General features: G+C 43.8%; 1 protein-coding gene across 1 annotated transcript; it reads right to left on the bottom strand.

Annotated features, from left to right (window-relative positions):
- LOC130248799 (ras-responsive element-binding protein 1) lies at positions 1–22,210 on the bottom strand. The gene is made up of 5 exons (XM_056482818.1): positions 22,206–22,210; positions 21,925–22,114; positions 17,625–20,364; positions 3,638–4,381; positions 1–1,529 (listed from the first exon to the last, which is right to left on the bottom strand). The coding sequence occupies exons 1-5, from the start codon at positions 22,208–22,210 to the stop codon at positions 1,060–1,062; spliced, it is 4,149 nt and encodes a 1,382-aa protein (XP_056338793.1). The 3' UTR covers positions 1–1,059.
- Between the last annotated feature and the right edge of the window lie 5,439 nt (positions 22,211–27,649).

Here is a 27,649-nt window from a genome sequence, read left to right as displayed (position 1 = left end):
GAGATGTGGCCCCACGCGGGGACAGGGGACAGCACCTCGCTGGCCTCCGCGGGACGCTCGGGGCGGAGGAAGGGGCTCATGTAAAGTACAGTAGAAGAGCTGCAACAACAGGAGGAGGAGGAGCTGGTGAAAGCAATGGGTCAAGAACACTCCGAGACGGGATCCAAGCTGCGCTACGCATCTCCGTGGGCAAATATTGCCCATTGGCTTCTGCTGACTGCAGAGACAAGCGAACTGATGGATTTATAAAATAATAATAAAATAATAATAATAATAATAATATACTGAAGCAAATCAAACATATGTAACAGCGGGTGCATAATTTCCATAGGTTACGTTGCTATGTAACTCTTCTCTGTATACATGCTCAGTCCGTGATGGCCAGAAAAAACCCCTAGGATTCAGAAGACCACTTCTAATGCTGAAAAGTGGAAACAAGCATGAGGTTGAAATTAATTTGTGTTTCCTGCTCTTGGCTTGAACCACTTTGAACACCTTCAACTGCCACGTTGTTCAGGCCTGGAACAGGCTTAATGCTCCACCATGTGGCAAATGCAAGAATATCTACTGAGGAAAAAAAAAAAATAAATCAATGTCTCCTCTGCATCTCCTCTGACTATTTCATATGAAATTCACATCATTTTTCTTCCAGTTATTGGCTATGGTATCCAAGGGCCTCCCACCCCACTGCCCCATTTCCAGCTCAGAGAACAAACACAGCGACTATCACAGATATACAAGAACAAGCTCACGCACACCGGTACAAAAGGTAACATTAATGCTTAAATGAAAAAGGGTCCTCTCCAAATAATTCTTTAAAATATTAAAATCATTTTTGAAAAAATCTATAATACCAAAAGATCTAATAAAGTAGTAAGGCACTCAAATCAGTATATACTGTAGTCTCTTGCATTATTATACTGAAAGGCATATGGCACCACGTCCAGTCTGCCATACTCTCCCCGTAGCTGTAAGGTCGCTCTTCCAAAACCAGACTCCAGAAACCTCGCTCTGCTGGCTCCAGTTTGCCTGCTGAGACGGGTCCAACCTCCCAGCAAGTCACTCCACCCCCAAGAGCTGCGGCGCGCTGTCCGCAGAGGCCAGGATGTGATTCATGGGAGAGGGCGCGTTGCGCATCTCCAGCAGGTCCTGGATGAAACCCGAGGGCCTCTCGTGCTCGGAGCTGCCCCGCGGTTCCTGCTCCTTCGCCGTGTGCTTCTTGCTGGGCTCGGCGAGGCGGGTGCCGCTCTCCTCTGCGCAGGGGCGGTCGGTGCCCGCTGCGGCCAGGGGCTCGCTCCGGCTGCCCGCGCCGCCCGAGTCGCACTCGCTCTCGGAGATGGGGTTGGCGCCGCTGTGGCTGGACTCGTTCTCGCTGTCTTCTCCGCACCTCGACTGCGTCTCCTCCCTGTCGCTCTCCTTCCCGTGGTTCCGGGCATTTCTGACTTTCTGGTGGATGCGCTGGTGACGGACCAGGCTGTGCTTCAGAGTGAAGGTCCGTTCGCAGGTTTGACACTTGTAAGGTCTCTCGCCTGGAAGAGAATGACAGCACAAAGTCAGCTGTGAGGTCACACACGCGCCTCCCTTTTGCTTCAAGCAGCGTAAAACACTTTGCACTTTGGAAATTCAGTACCTACATCGAACGTCACATTTATGGAGATTTTTTGCTTCTCTATTAGCAAACTAGCTGATGGAGTGCAAGCAGGAATACAGGTTAATGCCTACGGCACAAATGGAGCATCAAAACTAAGTGTCTACGAGCTTGGCAAGGCCCTGCACTTGCCAAGGAGGGAGGAAGACCATAAGCACCAGGTGCTCATGAGCATCCTGCCTAATTCAGTCAGCAGCTTTTCTGGAAGAAATTTACAGTCCATGTCTTGAACTCAATAGCCTTGATGAAACCAGCCCATCATACGGGCTCCCTGCTGCAGGTCAGCCCCACACACATGTGGAGAGAGAGAATACTTCCCTAAGCAGGAACTCATTGGAAAACAAGGCAACCACAGCCCTACAGCCGAAATTCTCCAAAATATGAACCACGCCCACTGCCCCAAGAACCAAAGATCCCACCCCAACCTGTCCTGCCATTCCAACTGTGCCACTTAAAGACTTTTCAGTGCTGCAATTCTATCAAGACACCATCTTGTGCCAATGAGCATCAGCATGAGACACGTGGTAGGCAGGCAAAGGTTTTATGCCCACTTCAATGTATCCCAAATGCTCCTTTTCTGAGTAAACAAATTCCCATAACCTTACAGGTATCTTTAAAAAATCTCACTCATTAAAACTGAAGTATAAGCAATGTGCAACCTGACAGTATTTTGTCAATATAGTTGAACAAGTGGGAAGGAGGTAAGGAGAAGAGTCAACTGATAGCATTGGTACAGAATCCTCAGCTGAAAATATATTGATCTGACAGTGGGGGTAGGTCATAGTTACATTTATGAATTAGAAGAAAGCACCGTGCCACGTTCCTATTCCAAACCTATTCTATGTTAAAACATCCTTCAAGTGTCAAATAAGAAAGAGAAACAAACAGGAAAAAAACGTACTGACAAAGCCCACAGTAACCCAGCATGCAATTAAAACAGAGAGTATGGAAACATTCATGGGCACACATTGTGTGGGGGTAAAGCTCAGTAATTTTGATATCAGCATTTCCCTGAAGCTTCTGCACTTGTATGAAAATAGGCACTAGAATGGAACTTGTCCCATTTCACTTGTGGCTCAATGGCAGAAGAAAACAGGTCAGTCTTGCACTCCGTAGATGAATATTTATGATTTAGAAGGGTTGAAGTCTAGTTCAGGTATTACTTTTTGGTATAGCTTCCTAAAAATCACTGTCAATTACAGCACAAATATTATGTTAATGTCAAAGATCTTGTCTTCAGCAGAGACAACCTTCAGAAGACACAAAATGTCAAAACGCACCAGTTTTCCCACGTCAGAGCAGCTTGCTGGCAGGTAAAATACATAATTAATAAGGATGAATGATTAATTCACCTTTGAGCTGATTCGTGGCTTCATCTCATTTGCAAGGCACTGCTGCAATCTGCCTATCACATAAAGCAATCCCACTGCCCAGTCAAGTCACTGGGCAAGTGTTTCATTACCTGTGCTCCACCTTCCCTGCCCAAGTGCCCACTGGATCTCTGCCTTCCACCCTAGCAGCATGTCACACACATCACCAGCATGTTACCCATATTAAGCTCAGATCATCAGACAAAACCAGACTCTTTCTCTCTTCTCTAAACTTCGACTCAGAGGTAAAATCTCCCTGACAATTTCTCCACTGATGGTCAAAATATTGGGAAGAAGTAAAGCCACACACACATGGTAAGAAGGGAGTCAGAAGCTGCCCAGGGATCTCCACACTTGCCCTCGCCTCTGAACTCTGCAAGTAGTCATGGGGAAAAACAGTCTGGGAGTTGAAAGTAAGGCAGTGGCTGCAATTCTTGCTCCCTCCTAGGCTTCATATGCAGCATGAGGGACTGGGGCAGAAGACACCTTGCAGATACCTTTAGGACTAAAAGCAGTGTCTCCAACCACATGTGCTAGCAGCAATTATGCACCTCCAGAGCAGACAGCTCAGTCTGGTGGGACACCTGATGGTCTGTTCTGCCCTCAAGCCTCCTCTTACCTGTATGAGACCGCATATGTCGCGTCAGATCTTGCAGAGACCAGAAACGCTTGTTGCACACAGTACAGACTTTCTTTCTTTTGTCTGCTTTTGCAGTACTCTTAGCCCCATCAGTCTTTGGTTTGTCATCACTGCTCTTCTCAGTGGACTTTCTCTCTGTGCCTTCCCCCTCAGAGATGCTTTCGCTCTCTTCATTCTCCTTTCCTGTTGCCTCAAAGTCCACAGGAGACTCCACTACCTTCAAGTCCAACGGAGACTCTTCCTGCTCAAGAGCAGAGTCCTGCATCGAGGGAGCTCCTGCACCATCCTGAATGCTTTTGCTTTCATCCTCACTGCTCCTTTCATCCTTTCTGTCCTCACGAATGTGGGCCTTTTTGTGACGGCTAAGAGTGCCAGCAAACTTGAAGGTTTTGCCACAAATGTCACAGGCATGTTTCCTTTCAGTCTGAGAACTGCTGCCTGCACTCTGGTCACTCTCTGCCAGCTTGAAGTCCATTAATTTGCTGGCAAAATTGAGGTCAAGACTTTTGTTACTTACAGAATCTTCCTCAGGGCCCTCTTCATATCCATCCACTTTTTCTTCAGCATCCTCTTCTGCCAGAAGGGAGTCAGCCTTCTGCTCCTCCTTGGGGCCGCACTCACTCTCTGGTAGCTCTGTCATTTCCTCTGACTGCCCCTTCTCGCCGTAGCTCAGGTTCAGGACTTTGTTTCCTGCAGCTAGTGTCTCTGCATCCACCTGGCTCTCTGCAAGAAAACACAGAGAAACTTTCAGTGGGATGCTCCCTGATGATTCCCAACTACCAGCAGTAAGCCTGCACATGGACCCAAGAGCACTGCTTCTGATCAAGCATCCCAACATCTGTTTCTCCTGTCTGTGACCTAGGCCAGTAACTTACAGCTGAAAAGAGATCAAAACACTACTAAACCAAATTAACGAGATGATACAAACTCTTTCACAAAATACTTTCTTTTCCAAAACAGACTCATAATCTCAGCAGCTTCTTGAAATAACTTTTAGTATAATCACTTCTAACCAGAGAACACAACATGCTGAGACACCAAAGAAGGTGAGGTCACTATCACAAATAGACCACTCTGGAGACACATGGATGCATTACTAATTAACTTGTGTATGAAAAACATGAACACAGATTGAAATAATATACAACCCACATATTTATCAAACTAATTTTGGTGTTGCAGGAAATGCTTTTCCAAGGGAATGTAAAAGCCTTATGCAACCACCTGATACAACTAAATGAGAATAGTTAGTACAGACAGTAACATAGAAGATGGCTTAAAAAGTTGGGTATACATCATAAAAATGGAAGCTCATCCACCTGAGTCTCTGATATGGCACTTGGAATCGAAAAGTAAAGCCAAGGGACAGTAACAGGCTTTAGTGTTTCACAATTACCCATAAGAAGACAAAAATTACCTAAGATGTTGTCCTTAATGGTGTCCTCTGCTTTCTTACCTGTCTGCAGCATTAATATTGCTGAAGATGTAACCTATGTTCAAAAAACTGAAACAGGTAAGGTGCTTAAGGAGAATAGAGGGCTGGAGCTGTACTCCTTCCAAGCTCTACACATTTGTAAATGTATTTGTAAATATGAAATAATCTGGTCTGGGTCTGGAGGCCAAAGTTGCTGCTGGTGCACAGTATGTAACTGCACCTCCAGTGCCACTTCCCAGAATTGTTCCAGACACAAACTTCACAAGTTGTGCTTTCTGAAAGCTGAAACTTTCCTTCAAGTCCTCCACCCCGCCTCCTTCTTACTGACAGCAAGCAGCAAAGGACGCCCACAACCCACCCTGCATTTCGACATTCATCTGCAAGAACGATAGCTGCTGAGTAACTACAGGGATTTAGAAACTCTAGAAGAGCAGTGCAAGTTCTGTTTGACACAGTACAACATGTGCTTGTCTCCAAACTGCTTAGATTTCATATTACAGGCTTTTTATTCCTAAGCAAGGAGTAAAAACAGAAGATAAGAAGATAGTTCTCAGGCATTTATTAGTTTGAATGTAGTCTTGCAACATGATTTGCACTGGCCCCATCTCCTCTCACTAGTGATAATAAAGGGCCATTAAACAAATGTCAAATGTTTCTGGTGACAGCGAATGGTCACTTAATAGTGAGCAATTCTTGATATGCTTTTTCTGGGGGGAGTGTAAGGGGGAGAAGTGATCTATCACAAAAAGTAATCTCACCTTTTAACCAAAACAGATCTGTTTACACAGACAGTGGATTACACAAAGTTCATTGCTCATCTAATTATCTGCCCGTTAGAACATGCAAGCAACCCTAATCTGTGTGTAAGGCCACAGAATGTGAGGATGGGGACATCTGAAAGCAGATGTGGGCTGCCCTGTCTCATCCCCTGTGAGGTCAGGAAATGCTCCCCTGATGAGATGTGTGTTAGGCCAAAGAAAGGCTGCCAGCACAGCACAGAGGGGGCTCATTAGGGAGAGGGGCAGGAAACCATGTGAGCTCTGTTAGGATGGAGACGAGTGAAGAGTGCAAGGAAACCAAGATAGGAAAAAGCTCCTATGAATCGTACCCAGAGAGATGTTCTGTAACTCTTTATTGACCAAAGAGAAAACAGTGGATGCAGAGGGAGTTTGTTCCCTGGTTTTTCAACATGAAAGACCAGAAGCAAAGCAAGTGAGGGGAATATCCAAAGTGCCAAGGTAAGAGCAAGCCAAAACCAGTATGTCTTAAAACTCTCAATACAGAAGTCCCAACTCTGACATTCAATGTTATATATCATTCACGATTTTCCAATTTTTCTGTAACTTTTTCTTCTGCTGCTTCTAGTATTTAGAAAAATATATTATTTTTCTTACTCATTCTTCAGTTAATTGTACTTGAATTCTATCTTCTTTCCTCTCCTCTGTGCCCTGGGCCTCTTCCCAGCTGTTATTCTGCTCTTGCATGCGTGGCCTGCAACTACATTTTCCGGTGCACAAGAGAAAACACTTCAAGGGATAGGTGGTCCCCAGGTAAGTGATGTACTGGCACAGGCAGAGATGAGGTCGACATCAAGAAAAACAAACTCTTAAGTTTAAACAGTGTGCCTTCACAAAGGGCAGAGCCCTCTCCAGACCCTGAGAACACAAATGTACACAGGTTCTTCTCTTCTTGAGCTCCTAGGGGCCTGTTCACTCAAAAACACTGAAAACTCAGTAGTGACATAGCCAGGGGTATGCTGACACATGTACATGTTTGGAGGAGTGCTCTTCCTCCTCACCTGCATAAACCAGACCTGCCCTTTTTCTTGCTGAGAAGGAGTTTCACAGGCTCCTTAGGAAACTTCATCATGTAGTTCACATAAAGCAGCAGTTCCTGACTAGCTGAGCTGCTCTGTGGTTATCTCCAAACTGTGCAGTTGGCTCTGCAGCTGGTAAAAAAGCTGCTTTGCACAAAACCTGGTTATTTGGGGACAGGTGAGAATGAGCCCCGTTCTGCTTCTAATGAACTGGAATAGCAGCAGGGGAGCTGTGAAGGTGTGTGGTAAACACAATGGCTGTGAAGACAATTGTGCCAGCTCCAGTGTGGGACTTCTCCTGCAGTGCAAGGGATGGCTGCAAGGGTAGCCTTGCACTGGCATCTGCTTCATCCACTCCAGCAGAGGTTAAGCCTGGCCTGCACTACTGTTTTCTTCCTGCTTATGTGCCCCTTGCAGCAACAGAAATCCTGCTGGCCACACAGCTCCAGCAGGCTTGTATCTTACACAAGGAAGAAGATTTTGACTGAGCCTTCAAATCTGGGCAGCTCCTCTCAAATGGATAATTCCCATCTCCAGAATTCGGCTGATTTATGTTGCAGAGCAGTCACTCGATTCCAGGCAGTGAAAGAAACAGGATGCACAGGAAAGGCCTGCTGTTTCTTTTGTCCCTTTCCCATCTTTCACTTACTAAGGCTGTAAAATGCTTTCCGGTCCATTTGTTATCCCACAGAATTTACACTTGGTGAATCAAGAGGACAAGAGTGAAGAAATCCACTTGTCAAGGCTCCCACTCACTGCCACTTCTTCAGCAACCATGGGAGCAGAATATGTTACCTTGTCATGTGCAACCAGAGTGTGTCACTCCCCCAAAATGAAGAGAAGAAGGTGACACTATCTAAAGATCTCAATTCTGACACCAGAGTCAAAAAAGATATGCAGGATAAGTGAGAAAGAGGAGAAGAGCAGAGAGGTAAGGACAGGGAAGAAGGTGACACACAACAACCACTGGTAACTCAGCTGCTGCCTCATCAGCTCCTGGGAAAAAAAGAACTTCTCATAAGCTAAACCTCAAGGACTCCATCTGAGAATCCAAAAACTTTTCCGCTTGCATGAAAGAAACCACTATATAGATGTAGCCAAAATAATTTTTCCTTCTAACTGTGGAAAGGAAAGACTGTTTTGCTGAAGTCTATTTACAAATCAAGTTTCAGTCTTGGGTCAGCCCAGTCAGAAGAATCCACTTCATCTTTTATTGGTAGCAAAGAGAAGGGAACTGCTTTCCTACATATGCAAACCAAATTATGAAAAGGGACACCAAATGTGAAAAATTTCAGATGAAAGAGCAGATACACATCAAGGTAGGGATCTTGCTGGCTTGATTCTTTTCACACATGGCTTTATTTTTCCCTGGAACTATGGTGGAATAGAGAGTAGAGCTTGAGATGCTATGAAGTCAGTAGACAAAACAGGATGTAATGAAAAACATTTTGGTGCTAAAGCAAGTGTTTATTGACAAACATTCCTAACATCCCAAGAGAAGAGTTAAAAAACCCATCACATAAATAATCCTCAAAATTGGAGCAAACAGACTACTGGAAATGGATATGGTACAAGCAGTTGGCATTATCAGTCAGATGAGCTGATGATTTACTATTTTCCCTACATTAACTCAAATAACCTCAGGTTCTTTTATATTTTACAATAGAAGCAGCCACCACTAGGTGGTAGCAGTTCTAGTAAATTTGGGATTTTTTTGACCCACACACAATGCTGCTTCTGCTTCCGCCCACAAACTGGAGAACATCTTTTAAACCTGCAGAGTCAACCTGAAAAATTTTGGGTGTTATGTTTGTCCATTTTTATTGTAAACGTTCTAAACAATAAAATTCAGCCACCTTCATTACATCACCTGCAAACACTCAAGTTAAATATTTAATCAGCCCACACACGGTTGAGAGAACTTCAGTTGTATCTCCATGCCTTTTGAAATGAAATATTCAAGCTAGAAAAAGACTATTTACAGTAAATGAAACTGAATATATCTGGGGAAAAAGAAAGAAACAATTCTGGGAATTGTTGGAACACCTTCTGTCTTTAACACACAGTATGATTCCCCAGTACCTTCAACAGAGCAGCTGAAGTCACAAAGAAAAGTTTTCAGGACTAACTCTGACTGCACTTACCATGGGGGAATCTGCATTGAAGGGAGTGGGGGAAAATCCCACACTATGAGCTTATGATGGATTGCACCATTCAGCAGAAAGGCAGATGGATGCAGAGCCAGCAGGCTATACACCATCTCCTCAGTATCTTCCTACAAGAGCTCTAGCACTCAGGCCAACCCCAGCAGCAAATAACTCTTGCTTTACCTCGAGCCCTGGCTACAGAGCAGCTGCTAAACTTTGCCTGACACTGAAAGCACGATTTCAAGCCCTTTGCCCTCTAAGAAATACCCACAAATGTAGTTCAGAGGTACAGACAGCTAGAACAGTTTGGAAAAAGTCCCCCACTATATCCAGGGCTCACATGATTTCTGGAGGGACCACATTGTGGCAGATATCTAGAGCAAAGATGAATTCTGCTAAATGCTAATCAGAAAATTCACTGTTAAGTATACTTTGTAAACATTCGTCTAGTTAACACAGAGCAGTTGTGTTTGACCCTCTCACATTAGGGGCAAGTCTCTATGAAAGAGATCTTTCCTTATTAAGTTCTCTTTCTCTATTAAGTAAGAGATAATCCCTTACCCCATTCTTATCCCACAACTCTGTCAACTGTATTTTGTTGCAAGAAGGGAGCATTCAGACAGCCCTAAGGAGACAAAGGCAGGGCTGCTTTAACATGATGAAAGTGGGCAATTCATTAAGCTGCTCCACATTTTCCTTGTATGCCTCTCTGCCAGACAGCTCTCCCTGGTCTGACTGCTGTGAACTGGGGGAAATGTCCTCAGTTTGCTTCAGGCACTTTAGACCATTCCCTTCCTCTCCATGTAGCAAGGATATGAGCAAGCCCCATCACTTACACAGTCTCCTCATCTCTGAATCCTGCTCTAAACCACCATCCTGTTTTTGTTTTGGTTAAAAACAAGACCAAAAGAAACCCTCTATAAACTTGCTCCCAGTGACACTCTATTGAATTGCACTTCCTGTCTTACACCTCATCCTAAAGCTTTGCTTCATTTATGGCTGACCAAACACCATCCAAGCATCTCTCCTCATTCCCTTTCCTTCTGGCATATAGTGAAATCCAGATGACGACTCACTTCCAAGGACTCTGCACACGAGCCCCAAGCATGCTGCTTACCTGCCTTTTAAAGCCAGCACCAAAAGAAACCACCTCATTTTAAACTTAGCCACAGTTTCAAATTCTTAGTTTACTTCCAAGGATTTGGAAATCCCTTTTTCTTAGACAATGGAGGGAGACCACAAGTCCAAAGCCTTTGAACAATTCTGACCTGTGATTAACCACCTCTTGGTGAAGCCAGTTATAAATGCTAAGCTGTGCTATAAAGTGCACATGGTTACTATAACTGTGTGCATGGATCTGGGCTCCCTCCTTGAAGCCTAAAGCTGCTATTTGAAGACACAAAGCACTGACAATAAAGCCAATTTCAACAGCATCTATCCCAGTGCCTCCCAGAAGATGCTGCCAGCTCCACACCTCAGCTGTATCCATGTGCTCCTTTAGGGCTGTACTGCCAGCCAGATCCGGGAACTGATCTCATGACTGCCAGTCCCTCCCCTTGCCCTTTTAATTTTTTTGGGCAGCTGGGTCAGCTACAGCTGCAGGGATGAACAGTTGGGAACAGGTTGAGCCAGTACTGCCAATAAGTGCTTTGTGTTATCCAAGCATGGCCCAAGGCTCTGTCTGCCGGGGGCAGGTCGAACCACTCTGACCAGCCTGGCGCCGGCTGCTGGGAACAACATCTACCTTGCACCCAAGGCCTGCCCACCCTACGTGCTGCACCAGTGCTCTAAAGCCTGAGCAGCTTTAGAAATGCTTGCCTCCTCACATCACCCAACAGCTGAGCTGCTTTAGCACCCTTCTGACTATCAAGAAAGTCTTCAGTCTATTCAAGTGGGACATTTCAGTTTTATTCTGACGTGAAAATTGTCAGAGGTGAGCACCTCCAGAGCCCTTCCCGCAGACTTTTGTTCTCAGAGGGGATCATGTCATAACATGAGTCTTCCTCTCTCAGGCTGCAGCCATCTGCTGTCTGCATAGGCAGGATGGGCCCACGTGATGCTGCAGACACCGTGCTGCAGCCCTCTGAAGTTACAGGCTGTTAGCATGGTAACGAGGCAACTTAGTCTCTTCATGATAGGCAAGATCAAATCATGTCCTAACAGGTCCCCAGCACGGCAGATTGCAATGCCAGACTGGTACTGAGACCTGCATTACCACACTCGAATCACTGCAAGGCAACCTGCTGTTTTAAAAGAAGCAGAAAGGATGAGAGAGGCTGGCAAGAGAGCAGACTTTCCCAAACAAACTGGTGCATGGAGATGTAAGAGGAAAATCCTGTGCACACTCTGTGCAATCTGATCAGCAGATACCCTGAGGTTGAGAGTAATAATTAATTTGTAATTTTAACTACCATGACGCACAGAGCCAACTTCTTGCTGCTTTTAGGTTTGTTACTTCAACAATTCTCCCATGAAACCAACTCAAAGTGACACAAAGTGACACTGTCTGCACTGGAGGTGTGAATAACAGCAACAGCTCCCTTGTGCAAGCACTTTTCAGGCAAGGGACATGTGCTACCATCTGCTGAGCTTCCTTCTTGCACCCATCCCATTTGGTCAGAACAGTAAACCTGGAGTGACCGTGCTCACCCTTGGTTTTGTGTCAGCTCTTCCCTTCTGGCTGAACGCCTGCAACAATGAAGCCTTGCATGATTTGACAGCCAATCTCCTTCACTACTGTCAAGACAGAGGGGGCAGTACAATCCCAGGTGAGCTTCAATGCAGATTAACACAAGCTAAAACAATATAAACCTTGCCTATGGATGTTGAGTATAGTACTGGCAGGTACATCTGGGCAGGAGGCCTCAAAGCCATCGCTGATGGCTCTCCAGAATCACTGGCCTGGCGTGCAGCAGCAGCCAAATTAAAACCAGACTGCATCAGCAGGTTCACAACACAACTGGAAGGACCTGCAGACAGCAGCTCCATAAGCAGGCTGTAAAGGGAGCGGGCAGGGATGTGCCCTCGAACACACAACCCTAATGAAGCAGTTGGGGATGCTGACAGAGATTTAAGAGCAACAGGCTGCAGGAAGTGGCTGTGTTCACATGCTCACACTAAAGAGCACATCCTCCTGCTACCACTGGAGACACGAGTACCACTGCTCCATTGTGGAAGGGCATGTCTCACGTTCTTATGCTTTGCTTGTCTCCAGTGCTCAGCCCGACCAAGCACAACTTGGCCTTGGTGCTCTGAACAGTTGGGAAAAACTGTTTGTGCCACTGTGAGATCCAACATCCTCTTCCTTAGGCTGGGGGATTTCTCCCCAGGCAGCAGCTGGCAACTCCAGGTTTGTGCAAATTCTGCTGGATTTGGTAGAAATTACACCACATTTCTGACAGGGGAAGGGCTTCTGGCCTGAGGCAAGACAAAATGTATTAATATCCCCCCCGTGTGTAATAAGAAACTTCCTTGGTTTTCTTCCTTTGCCTCCCTCACTGCTTGGTGACCAACCACAATATCCTGACTGCAAGCTCCTCAACAGCAGGCTCTCTCTGAAACGCCTATCACCTATGCCAATTGGACACAATTTCCATCAAAGCCACAAGGCATCTCTCCACTGACTTCATTGGAATCAAGGCCCGTATATTAAATAAGCAATAAATTATTTTCCCTTAGGAGAAAGTTTTTCATGTCTGTAATTCATTTAAGTGACTAGAAGAGGGAAGGGACTAAGCATAGAAAAGTTGAAAGAAAAGCCAGCATCATGCAGTGCAATGAGGAAGGCAAACCTGCAAGACATCTTTGTGATGAAGAAAGAGATTGAGAGGATAGTTACTTGTAAAAGGAGATCAACTCCTGTCACACCTTCCACCTCACACCCAAAACCTCTGAAAACACACACACACCACCCACCCCCTGCCACAGCCAGCAGCCTCTTTGATACAACATTGTGGGTATCTCTCTCACTTTTCATCTTCTGAAAGTTGGTTCTGTTCTAGTTAACATCTCAACCTGTACCAGGGATTCCCCGCATCTCACAGACATCTCAGAAGCTGCTTCTTTCTCTTAATTTTCTTCCAGTGTCAACACAACTTTTAGATGCATCACAGTACTGGTTTTTTGTAGGCTTTCAACTCACTCTTTCCTTCTAGATGCCTGCTAATTCAACCATAAATTTATGGCTACAAATATCACTGCTTTTTGCACTTCTATCTGGCTTCATTCACAATACAAATACAAGACTTCAAAGTTGAGCAGAAATCCTTTTGCTTCATGATAGCCCAATTTCTTTCCACATTTCTTTTCAAGCATGCAATGACAGGATTAGCTGAGGATTAATTGCTTGAAACTCCACCTGCATCTCAGTCACAATTTCCTCATATTTTCAAACTTTAAAATGTTTGCATTCATCAAATATTTGTCATACAGACCAATACTTGCAACAGATAAAACATCCTTCTTTCCACTCAGATGTCCTAGCTGGGGGTCTCAAAACTCAAACAAAAATTCCACTTACTGTGCACACTCCAATCCTCCCATCCCAAGCTGCAATGCATTCCAGAAATGTCACATTTAAAGGCACAAAAGCAGAACATTCTAAAAAGCAGTTTTGTCTGCCTTCTGTATTTGTCCCTTAAAGGCAACTGCTCTTCTGATAAAATACACTTACTCACTGGAAGGTAACCTAAAAACTCAATGTGAGCTGATTTTTTTAATTAAATTTTTCTATACAAATAATCATGGCCTATATTAAAACACATCTGTGCCTAACTATTGACTTGGGACTGACTGTAAATTTTGGTTAGCAGCACAGCAGGAGTAGCCTAGGCTGGACATTTCATAGTAGCCAGTCATTTGAAGGGTGTCTTTTTCAGTATAAAGGATCATCTGAATAATCAAAGCATGTAAGATCAGTCCTCAAGGCATCTCCTGCCACTGCTGTCCTAGAAGAAACACATTATTCACCATAGTAACTACAAATGTTGTAAAGTAAAGATGTTTACAGTTTTACTTTGAATTAAATCATAAAATCAAAGAATAAAAATGGCCTCCAAGTCCTTTTTTTGGTGACTTGTGACCTCCAATCAACAGGAAACACTCAGGTTCATGGGTTAGGTGTATGAGTTTTCTATTTATTTATTCCTTTATTTTGTTTATAGATATTTCCTTGTACAGTTTGTCCCTGTTGTAGCACTGAAACAAAACAAAACCAAAAAACCTCCTCTGCCACTAAATCTCACTTTTTAAAAATTCAGTCTTGGGCTAAGTAAGACCTGCCAGTATCCCTTTGAAAATATTCTCAAGTGATTCTCTGCAAACAGATTAGGTTATCTATAACAAACTAGTGGTTAAAAACAACCATTACTGTAATTTTATACTGAACCTTGTCTGATCCGCATCCTATAAAAGGAGCAAAACCAACCACATCACCTGCAGGGCACATCTTAGTCACTGTTCTGAGAATTTAAAAAGTCAAGAGCAGCAGGGAAGAGAGAGAAAAAAAAAGGCAAACCAAGTTGAACATTGAAAAGTAAATTATACAGTAAAGACATCAAGAGAAATAAAGTATTAAAAGCAAGTGTTTGAGCAAGTTCAAACAAAACACAGCTACTGTGTTAGGCACTGTAAAAAACCAAGCTATGCCAAACTCCCAGTGTCCCACTTGTGAGCTCACTATTAAAATTAAAAAAAACACTGAGGAAGGTGTATGCTTCTTCATGGAAATGTTTCTGAATTAAAAAAAAAAAACAAAACAAACACACAGTGGTGCTGAGGCAACGATAAGCAGGGCAAAAGCTTCGATAAGAGACACTTCTGGTTGCATGAGAGATGTGGGTCACTGCGAGCATGTGCATTTTTGCACTTTCACAAAAAGGAAACATGATCTCGACACCACAGATGGCCTCTGTGTTGGAATTTCATTGACATGAAAGACACATTTGCAAAAATCTTCTTATGTCTGTATGAATACAGTAGTTCAAAACTCATAATATACATATAGCACTTAAATGCTCAAAATTACATACTTTTTCCTCATCCTAAACTAGACCACTTATATGAATTACCTCAGTAACACTTTCCTACAAATGTACACAGAAGAGCTAGGTGCTGCTTTTTAGCTCAAACAGCTGCTTTGGGGTGTTGCTTTTTTTTACAGCAGTGTTATACAGTCAGCTTGCCTGCTGTGATTGCCTATGGAGCACATATCCAACAAATGCAGTTTGGAAGCAGATCACCAGGACTCTCATCTATCCCACTCATGTCAGCCTGTTAGTTCTTTCTCTACCCAGGTCAGGGAGTAGCCATCAAACACAGACAATAATGAAGTTCCCTTTTCCTTTTTACAAAGATTAGCAAATAGATTTTTTTCTTAGCTTATTTTAAAAAACAGAGCTATCTGACAAGTCACAAGCTATCTCCCTGTGCAATAGGTGGGGATAGGAACACTGTTCTGCACGACAACACTCTACATTTCCCCACAAGAAAACCAATTTGCCCATCCAGAAAAGCGACTGCATCTATCACAGAGCTACCAAACTCCTCGCATGCCACTAGCACCTGACACCCACCACAAAAACACAGGACTCACTCCACCTGAATGCATCCTCAGGCTTGCTTTGGTACCATCTCCTTGGCCTAAATTTCTTCCACCTTCCCAGCTCAGCTTTCCCCCTCCCCTCCAGTAGGTCTCATGGACACTAGTCCCACAGGGGAGCTGCTGGAACTCCCAGTTTAGAAAGAGAACAGTGCTCATGCCATCTGAAGGCAGATGCCCCAAGGCCAGCCAAAGCTTGCTGTGGGGTGGTCCTCCAGCAACAAGTCCCTCAACAGCAAGATGATGATTAGAAAAGAGCACAGTACTATCACTGCCAGAACACACCAACTGGAATGTGATTATTGCTACATCTGTGGTATCACCTCAATTCCTGTATGTGTGGTGAGGATTTAGTCTTGTTATGGCCACAGTTGCTTGCTCTCCTGGGGATTGCAGCAGAGGCTTTTAAAAGGACAGTGTCTCCTTCCAAGCCTGGTGGTCGTAAAGGAGACAAGTTTCACCAATATAATTCATGGCTGAGTGCATTTCCCTGTCTTCATTAAGGGTTTACACCAGTGCTGCTACCTTGGAAGTCTGCCATCAATAAGCAGGTCAAACCTCTTAGTCTGGGAAAAGCCTGTCCATTGTTTTCTGTCTCATGAACAGTTCTTCAGTAACTATGTATTTTTTTTGGAGACCAAGGTGTTGGAAAACAATTGAGATATGAGTAAAGAGCTCTCCTTCATCAGAAAGTAAACTGTATGCTTAATAAGATGAAATAATTTGATCTCTGTGGACCAGAAAACAATAGCCTTACTGTTGCACTGATACCTTGCAAGCTATGTCCTCATGTCACCCAAAGCAAACTGTAATAGGGACTGCTCCACACCTTGGATTCCCTTAAACCTCTTAGCTAACCTCTTTCACATCTTCAGGTTTCCCTCTTTGTACAGATATGAATCAGTCATTTCAGCAAACCTTATTTTCTTAAATTAAAAAAAAAAAAAAAAAAAAAAAAAGCTAACTTTTACAAGGCTATACTCCAATCCCCTATGTTTCTTATAAAATCCCTAATTTTTATTCTTTATGCCAGGAGCTGAAATGCATAATGAAGTAAATAATATCAACAACTGTGACTGACTTAAAAGGGCACAACAGCAAGTAGAGCTTTGTCCTCTCCCTGTAGAGCAGAATGAGAATCTACTAATTACTTTATTACAGTGTGGGTGGAAGAATGAAGGAACTTCAAATCAGCACAGCATTCAATGCAGTATTTCCTTTATAGTGAAGAATGAAAAATAACCCCAGACCTAGAATAAACCTCTCTACCCAATTCCTCCTTTTGTTTACACCAGGTCTGAGGTTACTTACACAGCAGCACAATGCTAGAGATTCCATACACATCTCCACACCTTGGGGGTGCCCACCTTTAGTTGTCTATCTCTAAGGAGAAACTTTTCCTAGAGGCAAGCTATTACATAATGCTCAGGTTGAGCAGTTTCTCATACCCTCCTTTGATCTGTTAAATAAAAACCACCGCAAGAAAAAAAAAATTGCTAAGCACTATATTATTTTATTTTCCTGCCACAGTTCTACACTTTTACTGTCTCCCATTTTTAAAGATCTTTTTTATCATTACTGATGCAGACAAACAGCCATCAGAAGCAGACAAAAAAAACACTGTAAGGCACAATGAAATATTCAACACACCTGTTCCTCTTCAAGACAAGGCAATAATAACAGAACAAATGAAACCTAAGCCTTTTTCCAGCTACACTAAGTTATGCCACTGAAATCAAATGGGTATTAACAGTTTTATTTACCCTCTGATACTCAAAAAGACAGAAATTATTCCACTTCTGAAAAATCTACCACCACCACTATGCAACAGCAACAGCTACGGATTAGCAAAACAATAAAAAATAATATAACTCAGACATCAGAGAAAGGAAGATTCCTCCATGGAGAGGCCCTTTCATGGGGAACAATCTCAGGGCACACAACCTACTGTGAGCACAGAGCACTCTTACCTGTGTGAGTGAGCATGTGCCGCTGCAGGGCATGTGCCCATGGAAAGACTTGAGGACAGTAAGGACAGGGGATATTTTGCAGGCAGTCTGAGTAAGCATTCCTCTTCCCTCTCAGCAGCTTATCCTTGGCAGTTTCCTTCTCATCCTCACTTGCTCCATTTCTGCCACTTTCTTCCTTGAAATTGTCAGTGGACTGCAGAAATGGGCTAAATTTGTTAGTGTCTGTGGTAGCCAACATCTTCTCTATGCTGGCAAATTCCCCACTAGACTCCAGATCCACACTACTGCTAAGTTTAGGCTTATTTTTCGTTCCTTTCTTTCTACCTCTTTTCTTAGTCAACCCAGCATCAGCAACGGGGGACTGCTCTGGATCACAAGCCTGAGACAGGTCACTGGGCAGGCTGGAGTCTCTCTGAACGGTGGTCACGATTGTCACTTTAGCTTTGGCATTCCCTGATTTGTCACACCCAGTGGAGCTGCTCACTGCCTTGGGACTGGCGTCTGCAGCCTCTGTTTTCAGCAAAGTGGGAGCAGAAGACACAGATGAAATGATCTGTGCAATGGAAGCCAATGGTGGCAGCTCTTTAGTTACTGAAGGCTTTGGCAAGAGAGGTGGTGGTGGTGGTTTAGGCCTCAGGGGTCTCAGCAAGGCAGAATTGCCAGCGAGAGCCGGGGAAATGATCGGGACAGTCAAATGCAACGAACCTTTCAGTGGCTGGGGGTGTCTGACACCCCGGTTTGTTTCTGAGTTCCCATTGGCACCAAAAACCAAAGGACACTGCAGACAGTTATAGGCTAAATCACTGTTCCCAGAAGCAGCCAGCTCTTGATTCCGGACTTCGCAGGGGACATCATCTTTATCCTTCTTCAGGATTTTGGGGATGGACAGGTCGATAGGCTCCATGGAACAGTCATAAAGGGACAGAGATGAACCAAAGAGGTTCTCCTGCTTCACCTGCACAGCACTCAGGCTTTTGCTCTTCTGAGAGAAATCCAATGGCTCATCAAAATCCATGGGAAAGTTGCCCACAGGTTCACGTTTGATGGAAACGTGAGGTGATGTTCCCAGTAAGAAGCCATTTTGTGGCTCCAGGAAAGGCGTCATGGGCTTGTGGTCCATGTAAGTGCTGTCGTCCAACAAAGAAGGGTCTGTCTGGCTTTCCTGGGCACTGCAGTCCACCATTAAGATGTAATTCTCAATCTCCTTTTCCTGCACATGCAAGTGCTGCTTGAGGATGTGGTGAATGCAATTCCTCTTGGCCGAAAAGGCCGTGCCACACTCCTTGCACTCGAATGGCTTCTTCTTCTGGCAGCCGCTGTGCGTCCGCATGTGAATGCGCAGGGCCCGGTAGTGCTTCAGGTCCTCTCCACACAGCTTGCACACCGTGTCCGGGGAGCAGAAGGCATCCACCATCTCTGCAGCATTGCTGGTGACATACTCAATGTTCTTCTCGATATCCTTCCTGGTGGTTTTGAGGTGCTTCTTTCGCAGGTGCCTCTCACAATTGGCTTTCACTGTGAACGGGTAGTGGCAGATTTTACAGATGTAAGGCCTCTCCCCGCTGTGCGTCCGCAGGTGCCGGATCAGCGCCGCCTTGTCTGCCGCGATGTAGTCACAGATGTTGCACTGATACGGGGAAATACCTAAGTGAGAACGGATGTGAGCCCTCAGGACACCAGAGAAGGCAAACACCTGGTCACAGAAGCGGCAGGGGTACAACACCTTCCTCATGGTCGGGGTCTTCTTGTTCGCTGCCCCTGCGATGATGGCTTTGAGGTCCCCTTCTGTGACTTCTTGCTTGATCTTGGCTTCCATACTTAGAGGCAGGAGAGCTTCAATGATGCTGTCCTGCTCCAGCTGTGTCTTCATCTCATGCTGAGTTAAAGGCTCTACTTTGGGTTGGAGGAGCAACTGCGAAGAAGGACTTGATTTGGCTCCTGGCTGGGGGAGATGAGAGTTGGAGGCAGACTCCACAGAGTTCTTGATCAGCCTCAGAGGGGGAGGTGGGAGACTTGGGCTAATGCAGCCAGGGGAGGCTTGCTGGGCACTGATAAGAGGAGGAGGTGTAGAGGTTGCGACAACTGTTCGGGGCGTTACCAAAGGCTTTGGCTTTAGTGGTGGCATATGCTTGAAAATCGACTGCACGGGGACAGAAGGTGCCTTAGAAAGTGGAGGAAGACTGATTTGAGGAGGAGCAGAAGAAGCCATCTTCAAGATCTGCTGAATGTCTGCCAGCTCAATGGCAGACTCGTTGGAGATGGGTTTCACCACAATACTGCTGTCAGGCTGGATAATAAAACCCTTCTGGAAAGGTTGCAGTGAGAGAAGCTTTATGTTTTCTTTTGTAGGGGGAAGGACTGAAAATGACCCTCCCATGGAGGCAGCTTCCAGAGGAGAGAGGCTGAGCAGACTGGTGCTGCCGGGTTCCTGAGGTAGGTTACTCTTCAGTGCTCTGAGCCGCATTTCTTGGACCTCATCTTGTGTATTGTCCTCCTGCTTGACAGGCTTGATGTCTTTGGTGTATTGTAGGCCCAAGGATGCCATGAAGGCTTTCTGGTCTGGGTTCTCACCAGGTGGGGTCATGGACTGTGGCTTGTGCTTGTCTTTTCCCTGATCCACCACGTGAGTTTCTGTGTGCAGTTTGAGTGCAGAAAGCATGGGGAATGCCTTGTTACACATCTCGCAAATAAATCGATGGAAATCACTGATGCACCTTCGCAAATTTGTTTCACACCAGACCTGCAAGAAATGCAAAAATATTCAGTGTAGGAATCTCAAGCTGGAAAGGCATCACATGCTGATGCAAAACAAAAACAGTTCACTCTCTCTTCCACTGACTAAGCTAAGAGGTTTAGAGGAGCCCCTACCTACCAGGCATGGAGATATTCCCACTTCACAGCCTTTAGTCTCCTAAGGATTGTATTTGAATTAGGGGCTGATTGTCCACAAATTCCCTTCCATAAAGGTAAACTCCTTCAGAAGGCTATTCAGGCTCTCAATTTTTTTTTTTCCATACTAAACTTTCCTATTAGAAAGTACTCTTGTGTCATTGACAGGACAGGAGCCTCAGTATACTACACAGCAAGGAAGCTGGATAGTAGACTATCTCATCTAGCACTACTACAAAGATACCAGGAGGAGAGGAAGGGGGAAAAAAAACCAAAAAAAAAAAGCCGAAGCCAAACCAATATAAACCAACCAAAATAAAATCCCCCAAAAGCAGATCAATGAAACACAGAGCCTAAAGCAGAGTGGTTTTTGGTTAGGGAAGTCTAATTACATTTTTTCTCCCAAGAAAAATACTAGTAGAGGGCTGGCAAGATCTTTATAGACTCTAAATACTTTTTAAGTCTTCTCTCATAGTGCAAGCAAAATTATTACAAAAGGAAAATACCAACATTCAAATCCCTTAATAACTTTAAATGTCTGTCATTAATTACAAAAGAAATAAACTTTGTTTTAAAAGTTCTTTCTTTTCATTTTTTAAGTTTTATACCAAAACTGTAACAGACTGACAGAAAGACCTACATGCTGGTTCAGCAGCAAATTTCAAGTCTACCACTTTGCAGTCAGAAGAGTTGGAAATCAATGCTTTAATTTCAGAAGAATAGGAAAAATGCAGAAACTAAGCATGGTCCTGGTGCAATTGTGCTGTTGATTTTTTTAATAGATATGTAGCTTCATCCAGACCCAAACTAAGGCAGGCAAGAGAAAGAATCATATTACCCAACAGAAAGCTTTATGGTTCTCAGAAAAAGTATTTACAAATTACCTCCCTGACTTTCTCCATCCACTGTCCCTCAAAGGTGCAGAACCCTCACATGAGGAACATTGTGGAGCATTGTGAGGGAATCACTGAAGATGTCACTGTTTAATTAGTAAGGTGACTGCTCCAATTTTTTTGTAATAAAAATTTTCATACCCCAACTACATCCTTGTTAGAGTAAACTAAAATAAATAATGTCCTCCTTACCGTCTGTACTCCCTGTTGATTTAAGATGTAGGATTTTTTGGGTATGCTCAAAGGAGCAAGGATCTAATATGACCAAAGTTTTCCTTCAAAATTTTTTATACATCTTTACACTGACAGTTATCCACTGTAATGGTGAAAGAGCCCCCAGTGCCAATATTGTTTAGATGAAAAAAAAAAAAGGAGAGACATAAAGTGTTTGAAGCCTACAGAAACAGTGGTAATATACTTTCCACAGCACATTCTACATGCAGGATGAATCTTTCAATGACCTCATCAGATAAGCACTGTAGCAGCTGGTACCTTAAGCTACAAAGAACAGAGAGTACCTGAGAAATGCGGGGGAACTTCCTACAGGAGAAGTCCGTGAATCCCAAGTCGTGGAAGCCTGCTGGAATTGAAGGGTTGTTCTGAATGAAAGGCTTTCCCATGGGATCTCTGGGAAGCTGCTTGTGGATAACTGCATTATGGCGCAGTAAGCCCCGGTGAGTACGAAAGGTAATGCAACAGATGTCACACCTGGAAAGGAAGGGAATAAAACAGAAATGACTCACTGACTGCTGCAAGAGCTAGCATTCTTCTTGCATCAGGATGTCCTCTCTCCTCTCACCCCATGATACTAAACTTGCTAAATGCAAAATAAAGCCACAGTGTCTCAAAACCTATCACCACAAAAAGCCATTTTGATCACAGTCACTTTCTACCAGCTTCTGGCTATTAAGTCTACTGGAAGTTTAAAGAATATGAGAACTGGCAATCTGACACGGGCAGCTGAGATAACAGCCTTGTGAAAACCTTTTCATTGTCCAATGAAAAATATTTCAAGGCCTTACACTGTTTCATTTTTACTGAAAAATACTGTTAAAATAAACAACATTAAAAAACAATCCATGACAAGGAGAGGCTAAATCTGACCTAAGTAACAAGCAAATGTAAAAACAGCACCTTTCATAATCACTGCTTAAAACATACTACTGCACACCACTCAAATACCTGTGTGTGAATCTTCTTCACACTGCCTTTCCATAAACTTCCACTGGTATTTTTCAAAGCTGTTATGAGAAACAGATGTTTGAAAAGGGAAACTACTGCTCCTTGAATGGGAGAAAAGTTCAGAGGCGGAAGACCTGAAACAGGTTCAACTCTTCTGATACCTTTATACCCCCTTCACAGCCAGTTTGCCCTGAAGAAAAATGCAGAAGAACTGTCTTTTCCTACCCACACCTTTATTGCTGTGATTTCTTGTTTTTCTTAAGCTCTCAAACTCAGCTAAACAAGTGCTTCTCACATAAAACTTTGCAATAAACAACCAAAGCTATGCTGCAGGCAGAAAGGGCTATGCAGCAACATTTGGCCAACATGCCAACAAAGCCTATTGCATATAAATATTTGGAATGTAAGCTCTGCAGCATGGCAGGTCACGTCTTCTCTGCATTCAATAAGTGACACACAGTTTCACTCAACCTCAAGTTCCTTGTGGTTGCAGGTCCAGCTCCCAGCCAAAGCGTGGGTTTCCCAGAAGCAAAACACCGGTGGGAATGAGGAGTAGATTTTGTCAGTGAGAATATTATATGCACTAGAAGTTTTTCACATCTGCCCCTGGCCCTGGGTTTTCCCCACACCGTCTTTGCTCTCTACATCAAGGAAAAGGACATGTGCCTACTCATTAAAAAAACATCCTGCAATTAGAAACGACTTCTCACAAAATCCTGAAACCACCCCCTCCCTGTCCTGTCCCTAACAAACTCCCATTGTTGTTCATTTTATCACTACATAAACTCCCACAGCAATTTTTTATTCTCTGAAAACGAAGAGATAACCAAGTCACCCACAAAGCAACTGGACTCATAGTCCCTGAGTGGTGAAAGAAGCAAGTGTGAAGTGTATATAACACGGCCATTGTTATCACAGTGCCCAGAAAGCTTGGACATAAATATGCGCTGAAGGTTTAATCTGTTTTAACTCTCCTGTCAATTCACTTGCATCCTACCTGTATAACCACTGCTGACATAGTTCCTGCATTCCATTAAATACAGAACCAATGCCATTTACAAAGCTAATGTTTACTTAAAGAGGTATGCCAAATGTGACAATCTCAGGGAGGAGGGAATGGCCAGCACGTAGTGCTTCTCCAGCAAAATGATCTACGGCTCTCCTCCAGCTCACTTGGCAGCACTTATTCCGTGATGCAGAGCTTTCATCTTCAGTGAAAACAAAAAACACAACCACCAAAACCACTGGGGGAGGGAGAGCATTTAAAAATTATAAGTAGTCACCTAAAGAACTTGCAGGCTACTGAAATAAATTGCTTTTAGAGGTGATGAAAACGCCTTGCATGAAAACAAGCAGGGCTTCTGACATGCCTCCTGGTATGCCAATAAACAAACAAGGAGGACTTGGAAACAATTCTCCTGCACCACTGGAAGCATTGCAGGCTGTTCTGCAAAGGGACAGACCTTGACCTTGAGGCATCCTGAAGCATCTCTGGGGCCCCAATGTGCCTGACCTGCCCTGGGCCCAGGAACCCAGTGCAGCAGCTGTATTCCCTTGTGTGTGACAGGGCAGGCACAGCCACCAGCGATGGCACCACAGAGTTACTGGGAGCACTGGCTCCTGCCACTGTAACCACAAGATCTGGGCTGAGCAGGAGACAGTGCTCCTTGTCAAGCAGCCACACATCCCACACTGCAGAGAGGTGTGCCTTGTTCATCTTGCACTGCCCCTCACCTCCCTCTTGCAACATACTGATTTCCAGCACTACTTTATTTAGGTCTCCCATCAAAAGCTGCACTTGAGAGTTAATCTTTCAGAGGGTAAACACCCATGTGAAAGTCCTTCACATTACACCTGTATCAACTGCTAGCCTCAGGACAGTAAAAATTTGCAAGTTAAAAATGGTGTTTTCCACGCAAAGGGAACTACCTCCCCTTCCCAAAACAAAAGTAATGTATCTTATAAAAGGAATATAAGGTTTCTCTTTTATTAAGCATATCTATTTTTTCTCTTTCTTCATCAGTTTTCTTTTAATTTCCTTGCTGTGAGTGAAGAAGCAGGAAACAGAAAGAGAAGCTGGGAGAAAGATTAACCTCTTTTTTCATTAGGTCAGAAAGAAGCACCTGGCTGAAAAAAGAAACATCCAGATAAATCATGCCTGTCATCTCAAATTGCAGGCACTTCAGGGCATATAAATGCACTGCACTCCTGCTCAGCACCTTACCCTGGTGGCACAGCTTACAGAACCACATGGGAGCTGGAGCATGGGAAGGAGCTGTGGATGCCCTGCCTTCCTCTGTGGTCCAGCTTTGGACTCCTAGCACCGCCAAGAAAAACTTACAGGTACTAAGTGTCAAAACCTAACTAGTTAAGGCAAGCATCATGCTGCATTGACCAAGTCTTGTGTTAATTTAAAATGGAGTAAGCTGCCAGGCCTAACAGTGCATTAACTGGAAGCATTAATTTTTTTAAAGGAAGTCTAACCATTAATTTCTCTGTTTTGTCATCAGTATTATCTCCCATCTTTGGGTAGTGCCACTGCCTACAATATTTTTAAATCCAGATCCACAGTCTAAGAAGGAAAGAGAAAGGAATCCTACATGATATTAACATTATTTCATCTTGCTTAAACTGCTTAAAAAAATGCTAGTAATTGTGGAAAGTCTGAAAAGTCCAGCATATCAAATAAAGCATCTGAAACATATGGTAATAGTTTACTCTTTTTAAAAAAAGGAAACAAAACAACAGAAAAGCCTCCTTCTCCTTAAAATTTCACAAGTCCACTCATGTGCAGTTTCAAGTCAAACATGGATGGCATGGCTGCAGAGAACATTGATGGGAACAGGTTCTGAGGTTGTTAGCAGAACAGGCCGAGCAATGGCTCAACACCTGTGCAGAGATAAAAGCACTCTACCTGCAAGGTAAGTTTCCAGATGTGTCTAATAAAAGCTGTGTTATCATGTGATTGCTAGTCTTGGCCACAGTCCTCAATTTTTCTATAAATATGATTATAGAGTAGGGAGAAAAAAGCTGTTAAGTTCCAAGCACAGAGACTCAATTATAAGTAAAAGAGGAAAAACTGTTTTTAGCAGCTAAGGCCCCGTTAAAATTAGTTTAATTCTCAATTGCCTTTATGTTTTGGACTTGCTCGTATCTGTAACAATGCAAATATAATACTAAGGCTCTGGCTCACTGGCAGAGATGTAAGAAACAAGCAAGTAAGGCAACAGAACTCCTGAAACACAAAAGCAAAACCAAAATACAACAATGCAACCAGCAGGCTTCCCTTGGTGCTCAGGCCATGTATCACACCAGACAGGTCTGATTAATTATTACCACACCAGTGCACCTTTTTATTTTCTTTCTTTTTTTTTTAATTTTCTTAATGCAAACAAGTGTATGCATTTCTGTGTAAAAAAAACACCATTGAAAAGCTTTCTCCTAAAATAAGTTAGTATTCTTGAAATCTGTAATGTTAATTAGGATATAAAAGCATTTCAACAAGAAAGAGTCAGTGCTTTGCAAGACTTCTTCGTTCAAGGGGGCAAGGCAGGATTTGCTACACTTTTGGTAAGTGGCACCTCTGCAAGAAAAGTTTACATAAGCAGTGCCTGTTGCCTTGCATTACACTCTCCTCTGAGACAACTCCAATTTGTCAGCAGAGGAAATAGCTGTTCTTCTTTAAAGAATGGAAAGATGTTTTAGAAAGGAAAAGTAGAGCCAAATTTTTAGCAAAATTAATCAGTCTTGATTTTGATTAAGAGTAATGCAGACAACCACTCAATCCTTCCAGATTTTATATTTCAGTAGTCAAGATGAAAATGCCAAATATTTGTATTTACCATCATATTACTAAGAAATTAAAAAAAACACTATGCTCTGCATTACTGGAGACTGTTGGTAAGAAAGTGACATTTACCATTATTCTCCTTGTATTTCTGAAGCCACACAGACTAAAACCTGAAGTTTTCACCCATGCAGCTCACTAATACAAAGTTGGCCATATTGTGGATGTTAACAAATAAAAACTGCCTTGATTTCTAGGCCTTATCAAAAACAAAAAGCTTGGTACTATTTTGTTCCTTTCCTGTCTGTGCTCTTTAGCAACTTCTACAAACAGAAGCAAGGGAAAAGAAAGAATGAAACATATCCTGAGACAGAAGTCATTAATACACAATTAAGTTATGAAGTTGTCTAACTCCTCCCACTGAAATCCCCAGTCAGTACCATGTGTTTTTCTACCTCTGTTGTTATTATTCTCCTTTCTCTCTAACGTTATTTGCAGAATTAATGTGTCTCCCATGAGCAAAGAAATTCCTATGCTGACCTAAAAATAATACAACCGGCTAGAAGAGAAAGATGGGTGATTCCCTGCTGATGACTCATGTCCACACCAGCAATGGGAGCAGCCTCCACACTGGCAATGCCCAGCTGCAGGGGAGCCTGACAAGGAGGTGGAGATGGGAAAAGGATGGTTTTAAACACAAGGGCTTTCACCACCTGTGAAAGAAAAGCTGGCAGGTTACAGACATATTCCCCTTCAGAAAAGGATTCCTTTGCTTCTCATTTGCTTCTTCTGGGGCAAGGCAAAGTGAGAGAGATGAGAAAGAGCCAGCTGGTTTCTGCTCCTGTGCAACCCCACCCAGGTCCAGATACTCATCTCCTTTTGGATTAAAAAAACCCCAAAAAAATAAAAAAAAACAACCCTTCCTGGCCTCCACGCCCAGGGCCTTGGGAAATAACATCCAGCAGCCGCAGTAATCTCTCCCATTTGCTGCAGATGAGTGATGGAAAAGCAGCAGTGCTGCGAGCCCCGCTCCTGCCTCCCTCTGGGTGCTCCTGCTGCCCTGCAATGCCCATTCCTGCCTCCCTCCCCCCAGCAGCTGCACAGTGTCTGACCCAAGGAGCTGCTGCTCTGCCATCCCGACCTCGCCCTCTGCTGTGGGGCTGTGCTGGAGCCGCAGGCAGCACCAGGAGCCAGCTCCCTGCCAGCTCAGAGCCTCCCCTCCCCTTGCCTTGTGCCAGAGGGGATGGACACAGCCCGCTGGATGTTCAGTGCCT

The sequence above is a fragment of the Oenanthe melanoleuca genome, chromosome 2 (genome assembly GCF_029582105.1).
Source record: "Oenanthe melanoleuca isolate GR-GAL-2019-014 chromosome 2, OMel1.0, whole genome shotgun sequence".
In the NCBI taxonomy this organism is placed as follows: Eukaryota; Metazoa; Chordata; class Aves; order Passeriformes; family Muscicapidae; genus Oenanthe; species Oenanthe melanoleuca.
This window is presented reverse-complemented; position numbering and strand designations above follow the sequence as displayed.

Bases quoted from the DNA above. Each gene is read 5' to 3' on its own strand.
- LOC130248799 (XM_056482818.1), bottom strand. The intron at 4,382-17,624 runs GTAAGAGTGCTC...GTTTTCTTGCAG, and splicing joins GCACATGCTCACTCACACAG to AGAGCCAGGTGGATGCAGAG. The intron at 1,530-3,637 runs GTAAGAGGAGGC...ATTCTCTTCCAG, and splicing joins ACATATGCGGTCTCATACAG to GCGAGAGACCTTACAAGTGT.